General features: G+C 36.9%; 1 protein-coding gene across 1 annotated transcript in view; it reads right to left on the bottom strand.

The window, feature by feature from the left end:
- Positions 1-6,949: 6,949 nt before the first annotated feature.
- The window catches only part of LOC140176771 (uncharacterized), a 43,984-nt gene continuing 36,804 nt past the window's right edge, over positions 6,950-14,129 (bottom strand). Inside the window, exon 2 of the mRNA XM_072208315.1 lies at positions 6,950-7,187. Within this exon, the coding sequence (XP_072064416.1) occupies positions 6,950-7,187 (238 nt within the window). The remainder of the gene's footprint in view (positions 7,188-14,129) is intronic.

The following is a 14,129-nucleotide window of genomic DNA, read 5'->3' as shown; positions in this document are numbered from 1 at the left end:
ATATAAGGGTAGGGTATAGTGTAAGGCAGAAGATATAAGAAGGCTCGATGCAAAAGGTTATATGGTTTCAAGACTTTACAAAAATTGAAAAAACACAATAGAGGACAAGTTTTACAAGATAGGTGTTCATAAAGTAAAGAGGTAGTTAAAGTAGCAAAAGGCTACAATGCAGGCTGGTATTAAAACAATAGATATAGCATTCGCTCACAGATATCGTACCCACTTCAGAATTTCAACTTCCCAACTCCATCAGACACTTTACAACCCCATAACCAGTCACAAGCCTAACACCTGCAAAGTCTTTCGCAAGGAACAAAACTCTCACAACTCCTCACAACATTACACACTTACCGATCCACCTTTTCACGTTCCCGAACAGCATTCTAAAGAGACTAACGTTTCGTTTGCTATGCCTAAAGGTCACACGTGACTCTAAAGCAATTTTCGAGTTTATTCAGAAGGATACAAGCCTAAAGAAAAGGACAAGTGATAGGGAGAACGTCTACAAGAGTCTGAGAGAATTGATAAGATTACAAGCAGATGAGGAGGTAAAAATATTGAAGGGTGCTGGAAAGAAAATCGATTGACAACTTTGATGGTTAAAAAAAACAATACAGCGGTTTAAAACGAATTCAAGCTGAGTCAAAGAGTATGAAGGGTATAGAAAAAGCAAATCCAAGGCCAAAGACAAAACTTGCAAAATCTTAGATTTTCATACCAAACTTTAAACGCGCATAAATTTTTTGTTTTAAATCGCTTTTTATCCGTTCTTTGAACGTCATAAACTTCACGGGACCCAATTTTTATTTAAGAAAAATTTTACAAAATTTGGAGGCCCGAAAGTCAAGCTATGGCTTATTAAATTTGGTTAAAAATTGAGTTTTCATTAAAATTCGCAAACCCTCTATCTTTCAAAACTCATGATGCCAAAGGTAATTTATCGAAATCCATATTGAAACAAAACAGCCAAAAAGTTGCAGCAAAAACAAAACTTTATTTAAAAAGAAAGGTTAAGATAAAATTTTCTTATGGGTCAATAAAGAAAATAAGTGATGTGTGACAAATAGACAAGTTTTTAGTTGAATATAGTTCTCAAGGTTTCATATAAAGGAGGACATGCTAAATTTTAAAACAACTTTATCAAAGCTTAAAGAATGACTATGAATGCAATCAAATAAGAGAAGAATTGATTTGAAATTTTCTTTAAGAGAGTTCAAAACTTCTTTCAAAAGGTTTGAAGCAAAACTCTTGGTGCATCATAAAAATAGAACCCTCATAAGGACATCCAGAATGTGCTAAAAAGGGAAAAATTAATTTGCCTTCAAGAAAGGAACTCAATTCGAAGGAAAACAAGCAGGATTCACAAGCATGAAATAATGAACAAGTTTTCAACTGATCCGATGAATTGTAAAACTTACAAAGAAGGAACAACTTATTTGATAATGAAATCTTTAAGATTTTCAAGGATCATTTTGATACATCAAACAATTTTCAAAGTTACATCAAAGAGTATAGGAGCCAAGGAGAAAAGTTTAGACAAGTAAAGGGAGATACTCCAAGGAATTGTAAACAGACATATGCAGTTTAGATCAGATGAGAATGCATACAAACGAAAGGACATGATTGAGAGATAATCAAATTACATTCCAAGGAAGAAATCGCAAACAAGAACCTCAAGACACATTAAGAAAGAACAAGTCACATAACATTCACAGAGTTTGAGACACCTAACCGAGTAACCTCGAGAATTAACTCCTAATGTTCCCAAAAACCGAGTAACCTCCATTAGTGCTTCCGTATACATAATTCACTAGTGTTAAGCCGGCCAAACTTAATACCAGGAATTATACAATGCAAGACTAGTGGCATTAATTAATATACCGTCATGTACATAAAGCTCTAATTTTCGTTATCCGAGCAAGGCTGACGAGAGGAAAATGCCGTTTAAGAATTTCTGAAAAGTATTTTCCAAAATGGCGTTGCAAGTATAGCCTTAACCGACGAAATTTCCACTATCAATTTAGAATGTGTCACAATTAATAATAAATAACCGAGAATAGTGATAAAGGAATTTATTGTTGATCTAGAATTTCACAAAAATAGAATCTCGTTGCAAGCATAGTCTAGACCAACAATTAACTCTCAATCAAAGTTTAAATCAAAGAATAAGTCACAATTCAAATCAAATAACCAAGAGTATTTAAACTCTCGAGTCGTTCTCCCTAGGAATTGCAATTAAGTGCTCAATTATTGGCTATGAGAGAATAGGGGTTGAGGTAGCAATTGGTAAGAAATTAAAGTGCAAGAAATTAAACAAGCATGCAAGGAATTAAGTAGGAGGCAATTAAAACAATGAAAATAGAAATTAAATGGCAAAAAGAACTCTTGGCATGGGTTGGGAATTAAGGATTCCTATCATAATCATAGACCACAAATATAATAATTGCTAAGAATTAATCCCAATTAGCCTATCCTAATATCGAGAATAAGTCAAAAGGGCATAATTAATCTCAATCCACAAGTCTTAATCAACTCACTAATTAACTTAGTGAAATACTAGCGTTAGTAGAAACCAAACTAAATAACAATCCTAATCACAATATCGAATGGACATCTATGACTCAAGGTCACCTAATTATCCAATTCTAAGCCAAGAGTATGAAAAACTATACAAAAATTATAAGAGACATTTTATCAAACACTTAGCATGCATAAAAGGGAAAAGCATATTAAATTGCAACAATAATAAAATCTATAACTACCAATTGCAATAAAATCATAATTACAACTCAAATAAGCATTAAAGAAACATAAAACATCAAAATTGCATTAAAAGAAATTGAAAGTGACAAGTGTGTTCAAAGAATTAAAGTGGCATGAAAGCAAAATTAACAAAGGAAATTAAGAGATTAAAGGTAATAAAACATGAAAATGTAAATAAAACTACAATAAAACAAGAATTAAAGAGAGAAATTAAAGAGAGAATAAAGCTAAAAACCCTAATTCTAGAGAGAAGGGGGAGCTTCTCTCTCTAGAAAACTAACTAAAACATGTAAAAACCTAAACCTAATTGCTCCCCCCTTCATCCTTCTTCACTTTGGATTGAAATAGCTTTAGAAATGAGTTGGACTGGATTTTTTCAAATCCTTCATTTCTTGAATTCTCCCATTTTGCATGCTTTCCTTCCACTTCTTCAATCCATACTTGCCTTGTAAGCCTAAAATTACTCAACAAACACATCAAGGCATCAAACAGAATTAAAGTGAATAAAATTTAGCAATTATAAAGCTTAAAAAGCATGTTTTTACTTTCAAGCACAATTTAGGGAGAAATTATGAAACTATGCTATTTCAATGGATAAATGTAAGAAAATTTGATGAAATCCATCCAAATAGAGCAAATAAATACCATAAAATGTGGATTCATCAAGTAGAATCCTGGGTTGTTTCCCTAAGAGTTGACACAAGATGCAAATTATTGGTTAGGATTTTTCTGAATAATTTTTGAAATTGAGAATGGAAAAATAAATAGCTAGGAATTAAAGCAATGAATAACTAACAAGAGGTAATAAGTATTCAAAATAAAAGGCCTTGGTTAGGAGAGAGAATTGGAGTTTCTATGCTTGTTATTTTTCCCAAGTATAATAGTAAGAGTTCATTGCTCCAACTTAGTTTTCCTCTAACAATTGAAGAAAAGTCAAGTGGGCGTCACTAACTCTAGCTCACAAGTCCTAGTCACTTCATGGGGAAGGACTAGAGTTGGTGAGAATTAAGCTAGCCAGCAATTTCCAATTACAAATTAATACTTGAGTATCCCAACTCAAGGGTTTCCAATTACTCAACCCCTAACCAAATTAGGAGCTTTACTCTATTAACATGAATGCCATTTTCATAAACACATAATAGCTATAAATAAAAGACATGATAATTATGAGAAATTAATTAAATCAAAATTGGCATTAACAATAATTAACAAGGATCAAATAAGCAATAAAAATAAACATATAAATAATTCAACGCATTAATAAAATTTAAGAGTGACGAGATCCAAACATGAATTCAATAATCAAATGGAAAAGAGTAAATAAGGGAATTAAAGAAGAAACTAGGAATAAGATGATGAAGGACGAAGGTAGCAACACTCTCTCAAGATCCAATTCAAAAGCAAAACTAAGAATGTCAAAAACCCTAGGAAAAGTAGTAGTTTCTCTCACTAGAATTCAAAACTAATAAAAAACTAAAGTAAAAGTGAAGTGTCCTCAGTCTCAGCTCCATCCCTGCTTCTAGTCTGTGTTTTCGGGCTTGAATCTGGGTCCAAATCAGCCCAGAAATTGCTCCCAGCGAGTTCTGTTAAGTGCAGCACGTGACGCTCTGTCATGCATACGCGTCACTGAAAGACGCTCCTAATCACGCACACGCATCAGCCATGCATGCGCGTCGCGCCTCGCTTCTTAAGTCTTCAATTTCTTGTGTTCCTTCCACTTTAACATGCTTTATCTTCATCCTTTAAGCCATTCATGTCCTGTAAACCTGAAAATACTTAACAAACACATCACGACATCGAATGTTAATAAAGAAGAATTAAAAATTAACAATTTTAAGGCCTAGGAAGCATGTTTTCAACCACAGCACAAAATTAGGAAGGAAACTTAAAAACATGCAATTTACATGAATAAGTGTGAGAATAGTTGACAAAACCCACTCAATGCAGTCCAAAATATATCATAAAATAGTGGTGTATCAAATCTCCCCACAATTAAACATTAGCATGTCCTCATGCTAAGCTCAATGAAAATAAAAGAGTGAAGGAAAAATGGTGAGACTTATGCAATGCAATATATCTATAAAAATACAACTACATGCTGAATGCTTTTACCTATTTGATTAAAAGTAAACAAATTCTCCAAGAACAAATATAAACTGGATTCCACTAATTCAAATCTCAAAATAAAGTATAAGTAGATTTGCAAGAAGAAAGCTCATGAAAGTTAGGAACTAAGAATTGAGCGTCGAACCCTCACTGGAAGTGTATACACTCTAGTCATTCTAGTATTTGAGGGTCGATTCTCTCAGTTCTCTACTAATCTTGCTTTCCAAGGCTTGCTCTTCTTCTACCAATCAACAAAAATTTAATGCATAAATACACATATCAAGAGGTCTTTTCAAGTGTTGTAATGGGGTTAGGGTCAAGGTAGGAATGTATTTGGTTAAGTGGACTAAAATCCGAATCCTTGATTAACCTAAACTTTCCACCTAACTTAAGACATTCCATGTTATCACAATGCAAAGCCTAGCCACCCATTAACTATTTTTCCACAAATCCATGCACCTTGATATCTTTTGAGTACAAATCATATGCATTAGTTCACTTATTAGCCTTGGGGCATTTTTTTTCCCTTTTTATTGCTTTCTCTTTTTCTTTTTTTTTCTTATTATTCATATTTTTTTCCATTTTTTTCTTTTTTTTCCTTTTTTTTAGTGATTTAATGCATGTGATTAATGTGCTGGATGTATGAACAAGTGCCCAATTGTTTTAACATTTTCATATAAGAATATAAAATACCCAATTCCCTAACCAAGTAATTCCCAAACCCAAATTTCTCATACTTAGTTCATATGTATTTTCACTAGTCTAAGCTAACCAAGGATTCAAATTAGGGACATTTATTATTTTTCACTTAGAGTTAATGATGTGCTAAAATAAAGAATAAATGAGGTAAGATAGGCTCAACATTAGGTTGCAAAGGGTAATGAAAGGGTAAGACCATATGGGTACATGAGCTATAGTGAAACAAGGCCTCAATCACGTAAGTGCATGCATACATCAAACAATGGAAATATAGAATCAAGCAAGACAAAGATCACAATTTTAGAGAGAACAACACACACCAAAATAAAACATTGGTTGATAAGATACAACCAATCAAATAGGTTCAAAATCTCACTGGATTTTGTGTTCGAGCTCTACAACCATGTTCCAAATATAAATTCCTTCAAGCAATGTTCAACAAAAAAGTTTTTCAAATTAGTGAAATGCTTTCAAGCAGTGCCTTGAAAAAGAATTTATCACTTCAACCAAGTAGTACCTAAATGCAAGCAACTAACAACTCATGCAAGTTATCCTATGTAACGCAAGAAAATTAAAGTGCTGGTGTTGAGAGAGAGTTGTTACCTTTGGGAGTCAGTTATCGACCTCCCTACACTTAATGCTTGGCACGGTCCTTCGTGCCATCAGTGATCCGCAAGGTGGGTCTGGAATCGCCACTTTCAATGGCTAAATGATGGGGGGACAGGGGCGCCTCCATGTCCATATTTTGATTGCTCGCCTCGCCATCAATGAAAGTAGAGTCCGAGGTGTCGGGTTCCTCCATAGGTGGGTTAGAACCCCCAAAGAGCTCCTTCAAGTAGTCATAGCGGTGCTTGTTGCGTCGCTTCATCTGCTCAATTTTTCGGCCTTGTCGGTCAACCTTCTGGATGAGCTCAAGTAACAACTGGTTGGTGGATAGTGGTGGTGCATGGGGTGGCGATGATGGTGGAGTAGAGGATGAAGGAGCGTCGAAGGACAGGTCTTCATTCCGACTCATAGGTGGCGCTGGAGGCCTGATATATTTCCCACTCGGGATAAATTTGTCATCCATAGGAATCACGGTCTTCACATCCCCATCTCGAGATGAAACTCTCACTGCCGATACCAAGTCCGTAACCAATGCGGGAAAAGGTAGGTTGCCCGCTATCTGCACTCGGCCCACAGCTTGTCGGATCAGTCGTGGCAAGTTGAGAGGTTTCTCTATGAGGATGCACCAGATAAGAATGGCCATGTCGGCAGTAAAAGTGGACTCATGAGTGCTTTGAAATATGTAGTGGAACATGATTTGTGCCCACACTCGAGCTTCCATAGTAAGGTCCTGGGCGGAGATGCTCTTGGGTCTAGTCCGGTATTGCCCATAGTTCTACTCGCTTCCGGGTTGGGTGATGACTCTATGCATGAGGTTCCAGTCAAACTGGAATGTCTGGCGCTCAAGCTGTGCCTCTTGATAGGCATCTATCCCATCCGGACTAGGTAAAAGATCAAGTACTCTCTGAATGGCACCTTCTGAGATAGGGACTTGCTTTTGGTGCACAAAGACTGACTGAAGGGTAGGCGAGTGATAGATGGCGTAGAATTCAACTAGCTTCTCGCGGCTGCCTCTTTAAGAATCCCCACTGTCTGCTTTCAATGCGGGACACCACAAATTTAATGAAGTGCTCTGGAAGAATGAGGATGTGCTCATTATGGTAGTTACTCTCTACTAAGATGTAGAATATTCGCTCACAATAGTGGTTCGTGAATCTTTTGAAGTCCCGTGCAGAAAATTCCTTCTCCACTTCATCAACTTGGATGGTCCTCTAAACCCGCTTAGTAGGTGGCTTGACCCTTGAGGATTGTTGCGCCTTAGCTGGTGCTCTTTTAGTTCCCTTCTATGTCGGTGTCTTGTTAGAAGCCTTCTCTTTTCCTCTCCTGATGGCCATCCTAAAAAAGGAAGAAAAAGAAGGAATATTAAACTTAGAAAAATAAACACCAGAAGTAAGAAAGTGCAAGTGATAATGAATGCCAGAAAGAAAGAAAGTGTCTTAAATACATGGTAGCTACAACATGCAAGTAAGACATCAATTGAAATCATGAAGGCATATCACTAACACTAGATGCAAGAGGGATAAAAGCATGCAAGTAACAAGCATGAGAAGAATAGCTCAAGCATCAATATTAAAAACAAGAAGTAAGGTAGTCAATCCAAGTGTATAGTAGACCCAAAATAGAATGTCAATTATCAAAGCACACCTCAGAACACGAACAAGCTAAGAAATATCAAAACAATCTACCAAATAAAATTCCAACACCAAAATAAAAATGCAAGAAGAGAAAAGAATTAAAAAGAAATTACAACTAACAAAATTAAGATGCAATTAAAAATAATTAAAATATTTGAATGTAAGAAACAAAAGAAAAATTAAAGAGCAGAAGAAAGTGAGAAAAGAAACCTTAAAAAGAAGATAAAAAGAAGGAGATAAATGGGAGAAAGAATGAGATAAGAGGGGTAGGAGGAGAAAAATAAAAGGAAAGGAAATTGTGGCTGCCAGAGGTGGTGGTCCGACGGTGGTAGGTGGAGGGGGGAAAGAAAGAAGGAAGAAGTAAAAAGAAAGAAAGAAGAGGATTGAAGACGAATTAGGATATGAAGGAGAGAAGAATTTGAAGTGCAGCTGGGCAGCGCGTTGAATTAAGTGATTCAGCGCTTGCGATGCATACGCGTGGGTAAGCAGAAAACTCAGTGATGCGTAAGCGTCGGTCACGCGTACGCATGACTACTCGTCGTGCCAAACGTACGATTCCAGCACAATACCGGCACAACTCTCAGGTTTTTGTACCAGAGTATGCCGAAATGACATACGGCGCGTGCGCGTCGCTCACGTACACGCGTGAGATGACGAATTTGCTGGTGACGCGTACGCGTGGGTCATTGATGGTGCTAAGAATGTACACCGGTTCGGAATTTCACAAAATATTTCCGTTGCTAGTATAGTCGAAACCGATAGTCAACTCTCAGATCAAATTTTAAGGAATCGGTTGTCACAAGTTCAATCCCAATAAAAGTAACCGAAGTATTTAAACCTCGGGTCGTCTCACAAGGAATGGGCAAACATGTGCTTCAACATTGGTTAGAATTTCGGGGTTTCAAGTCATGAGCAAAGATTTAAACTAAAGGACTCAAGCAAACAAGAAATCTTAAGATGCAAGAAACTAAGTCAAGTAGCTAAAGCAAGGTCTGAGCAATTCCAAACTAATAAGAGAACGAATGATATAATTCTACTCTAAAACTAACAAGTAACTATAACTAGAATTAAGCAATTGAAATTTTGGGTTTTCAAATATGAATAATAAAAGAAACTCTTGGCTAGGCATAGGAAATTGAGATCTCCATCCTTGTCTACATACCAAATATTGATAATTATGAGGTACCAACCCATTAAATCTACTTCCTAAAAGCCTTAAGTACGTAGTGTCTACTCCTAAGCTTGAAGTATGTCAAATAGGTTTGATCACATCAACCCATAAGTCCCAACCTATCTACTAATTAGATTAGTAGTGGGTTAGTGTTAATGGGTTATCAAGTTGATCACCAAGGGTTCTTAAATCACTAATTCAATGAGACCCAATGACTCAAGGTCACTCAATTCCCTTAGCCTAGGCCAAGAGTAAAGAAAACTACTCCATAATCAAAGGAAATATTTCATCAAACACATGGTAAGCATCACTAAAAGACATATTCAAAATGCAATTAAATTGAAATTAATAAGTACCCACTAACAATTATCAATGTAAAATCACTCAAGCAACATAATTAATCATGGAAATCATCAATGTAACATTAACAATTCAAGATCCATAAGATTCACAAAATGAGTAGAAAATGACAATTGACAAAAAAACATAAATCTAACACAAGATCTAAACAAAATTATACTAAGAAATTCAAATTAAGTAATCAAAACTAGAAATCAACAAGATCCAATTCAGAATTCAACAAGAGAAGATCAAATCAAACTAGATCTAGAGAGAAACAAGGGTTTTTCTCTCTAGAAGAACAAAAACAAAAAACTAGCTAAAATTGTGTCTAAGTATGAATGAATGGTCCCCCCTTTTTCCCCTAGCGTCCTTGGGTCTTTTCCATGCAGAACCAGCTTGAATTTGGGCCTCTTCAGCCTCAGAAATTGCCAAGCACGATTTTCTTTAATGAGATCACGTGCAGCTTGTCGCGTGTACGCGCCATGCACGCGTGCGCGCCAATTGATTTTTACGATCCACGCGTGCGCGCCATGTACGTGTCGCGTCGATGGGGGTTTTGCTAATCCACGCGGATGCGCCGATCTTCGCGCGCCATTTCCAGCTGTCCGCACCCACGCGTGCGCACGAGGTGCGCGTGCGCGCCCATGCTAAAATTGCCAAAATCCAAATCTTCATGTTCCTTCCACTTGTGCATGCTTTCTTTCTCTCTTCTAGGCCATTCTTGCCCTATAAATTCTGAAATCACTCAACAAACACGTCATGAAATCGAATGGTAATAAAAGAGGATCAAAATATGGCAATTCTAAGGCAAAAGAAGCATGTTTTCCATCATGAAGTAATATTAGGAGGAGAACACAAAACCATGCAATTCTTGTGAATAAGTGTGAAAAATATTGACAAAACCCCTCAAATTCTACACAATATAAACCACAAAATTGGGGTTCATCAAATGTCCCCACACTTAAACCAAGCATGTCCTCATGCTAAAAATAAAAAGACCAAAGACCATGGCAAGAAAGGGTTCATGAAGTGCAAATTACCTAAATGAATGCATGCAACTAATGTAAAAGCATCTACCTACTTGGTCAAAGGTAAATCTATCCTCCAAGAACACATATGAGCAAATGGGGTGAAAATAAAATGTATTTCATAAATCCTACCAATTTGAACATCAATATGAAGTGCATATAACTTGCTAGATGACTGCTTGTGAAAGCCGGGAACAAGGATTTGAGCATCGAACCCTCACCGGAAGTGTATCCGCTCTATTCGCTCAAGTGTATAAGGTTCGTCACTCAATCCTCTCCTAATCATGCTTTCCAAGATTTGTCTTTCATCTAACAATCAACAATTACTTAATGCATGTATACAAGTATCATGAGGTCTTATTCATGGGTTGTAATGGGGCTAGCGTAAAGGTAAGGATGTATATGGTCAAGTGAGCTTAAAACTTGAATCCTTGATTAACCTAAGTTCTCACTAAACACATAGAACAACCTATACAACTCTAATACAATACCTAGCTACCCATGGGTTTCACTTTTTCACATACTCATGCATTCTTTTTAATTCACATCTCATATGCATTGTTATTATTACTTTGTCTTGGGGCATTTTTGTCCCCTTTTATTGATTTCTCTTTTTCTATATTTTTGTTTCTTCTATTTTTCTATTTCTTTTTCCTACATTCTTTTTCTTTCATTCTCATATATACACATATAATTTTTTTTTCTTTGTTGGTCCCCTTTTTCTTGGGGTTTCAAGTACAAAAGTTTCAATACATATGGTTCAATCATTCAATACATGAGTATGTTCCCGATTCCCAGAATTTTCAATTACAACTACAAATTTGAATGATACACACCCTCACTTACCTAAGCTAATCAAGGATCCAAATCTAGGGACATTCATTGTTTTTCACTTAGGGTTGTTGATGTGCGCTATTTAAGAACAAAAAGGGTTTATCATGGGCTCAAAATTAGTTAGCAATGATAGATAAAAGGGTTAAGACTGTTTGGAAAAAGTGACTATTGAAATGATGGTCTCAATCATGTAAATGCATTCATACACAAAGTAATGGATATATAGAATCAGACAAAGCAAGGATTACAATCATAGAGAGAGAATAATGCACACAAGAATGGAAAATAGTGGTTAGAAGATATAACCACACAACAAAGCTCAAAACTTACATGCTTGTGTTCTTAGCTCAATCACTACGTTCCAGAATACATTCTTTAAGCAAGTTTATCGGAAAATTTTTTTTTCAAAATTGGTAGGGTACCCCGAAAATACGATTTCTTGGAAAAGAAGTTATTATTTTGACCAAGTAACTCTGCAGGAGCTAACTATCATGCAATATATTAACTACTAAACAAAAGATAAATCCATGGGTTTTGAAAGGAAGAGATTGTTACCCATGGAGATCGGTCGAACGACCTCCCCACACTTAGAATTTAGCACGGTCCTCCGTACTACTAACAATGCGCAAAGGAGGGTCGGGACCAGAACCATCACTATCTCCTTCATCAGAGCTCCCGTCACTTGGGTTCGAGGTGGACGTGAATATTTCGGGTTCCTCCATTCTAGGGGTAACACAACGCAAAAGCTTCTTGATGTAAGTGTACCGGCGTTGGTTGCAGCGCTCATATCTATCAATCTTCTGGTGTAGATCTTCAATCCGTTGATGGGTGGATCTTTGTGGTGGTGGTGATGAGGTGGAAGGAATAGTAGGCTGAGGGGCTATGTCAAGGCTTGTGGTGTTCATAGGAAGCTGTAAGTATTTTCCGCTTGGGACAACATCGCCCTTAGCCGGAATCATAGCCTTCGTGTCTATGGTTTCCCAAGGAATACTGATGAGCGGATAATTTATACGCTTTTTGGCATTGTTTTTAGTATGTTTTTAGAAGGATCTAGTTACTTTTAGGGATATTTTTATTAGTTTTTATGTTAAATTCACATTTCTAGACTTTACTATGAGTTTGTGTGTTTTTCTATGATTTCAGGTATTTTCTGGCTGAAATTGAGGGACTTGAGCAAAAATCAGATTCAGAGGTAGAAGAAGGACTGCTGATGATGCTGATGCAAAAATTGCGTTGGAAAGTAGACATCCAGGGCTTTCCATCAATATATAATAGTCCATACTTTGGCCGAGTTTAGACGACGCAAAAGGGCGTTGAACGCCAGTTCTATGTTGTAGTCTAGAGTTAAACGCCAGAAACACGTCACGAACCAGAGTTGAACGCCAAAAACACGTTACAACTTGGCGTTCAACTCCAGAAGAAGCCTCTGCACGTGCAACATTCAAGCTCAGCCCAAGCACACACCAAGTGGGCCCCGGAAGTGGATTTATGCATCAATTACTTACTTCTGTAAACCCTAGTAACTAGTTTAGTATAAATAGTACTTTTTACTATTGTATTTGACATCTTCAGATCATCTTAGGATCTTGGGACGTCTGGTTCTTAGATCATGGGGGCTGGCCATTCGGCCATGCCTGAACCTTTCACTTATGTATTTTTAACGGTAGAGTTTCTACACTCCATAGATTAAGGTGTGGAGCTCTGCTGTTCCTCATGAATTAATGCAAAGTACTACTATTTTTCTATTCAATTCAACTTATTCCGCTTCTAAGATATTCATTCGCACTTCAACATGAATGTGATGAACGTGACAATCATCATCATTCCCCCACGAATGCGTTCCTGACAACCACTTCCGTTCCACCTTAGATTGGATGATTATCTCTTGGATCTCTTAATCAGAATCTTCGTGGTATAAGCTAGATTGATGGCGGCATTCATGAGAATCCGAAAAGTCTAAACCTTGTCTGTGGTATTCCGAGTAGGATTCTAGGATTGAATGACTGTGACGAACTTCAAACTCGCGAGTGCTGGGCGTAGTGACAGACGCAAAAGGAGGGTGAATCCTATTCCAGTATGATCGAGAACCTCAGATGATTAGCCGTGCCGTGACAGAGCATTTGGACCATTTTCACAAGAGGATGGGATGCAGCCATTGACCACGGTGATGCCTCCAGATGATTAGCCATGCATTGACAGTGCATCGGACCATTTTCACAGAGAGAATGAAAAGTAGCCATTGACAATGGTGATGTCCTTACATAAAGCCAGCCATGGAAAGGAGTAAGATTGATTGGATGAAGACAGCAGGAAAGCAGAAGTTCAGAGGAATGAATGCATCTCCATACACTTATCTGAAATTCTCACCAATGATATACATAAGTATTTCTATCTTTATTTTCTGTCTATTTATTATTTATTTTCGAAAACTCCATAATCAATTATTATCCGCCTGACTGAGATTTACAAGATGACCATAGCTTGCTTCAAACCAACAATCTCCGTAGGATCGACCCTTACTCATGTAAGGTTTTATTACTTGGACGACCCAGTGCACTTGCTGGTTAGTTGTATCGAAGTTGTGAATGAAAAACGATTTATTAAGACGTGCGTACAGAGTTTTTGGCGCTGTTGCCTGAGATCATAATTTCGTGCACCAAGTTTTTGGCGCCGTTGCCGGGGATTGTTTGAGTTTGGACAACTGACGGTTCATCGTGTTGCTCAGATTGGGTAATTTTCTTCTTATTTTATTTTTAAAAAGTTTTCAAAAATTTTTCAAAAAAAAAATCTTTCAAAAATTTCTCATCTATTTTCGAAAATTATTTCAGAATTTTTAAGAATGAATTCTAGAGTTTCATGAAAAATGTTGGAGCCTGGCTGGCCGTAAAGCCATGTCTAACTCTTTTGGATAGGGGCTTCCAACCATCAGCATAGAGGTAAGTTAAT

The sequence above is a fragment of the Arachis hypogaea genome, chromosome 12 (assembly GCF_003086295.3).
Source record: "Arachis hypogaea cultivar Tifrunner chromosome 12, arahy.Tifrunner.gnm2.J5K5, whole genome shotgun sequence".
NCBI lineage: Eukaryota > Viridiplantae > Streptophyta > Magnoliopsida > Fabales > Fabaceae > Arachis > Arachis hypogaea.
This window is presented reverse-complemented; position numbering and strand designations above follow the sequence as displayed.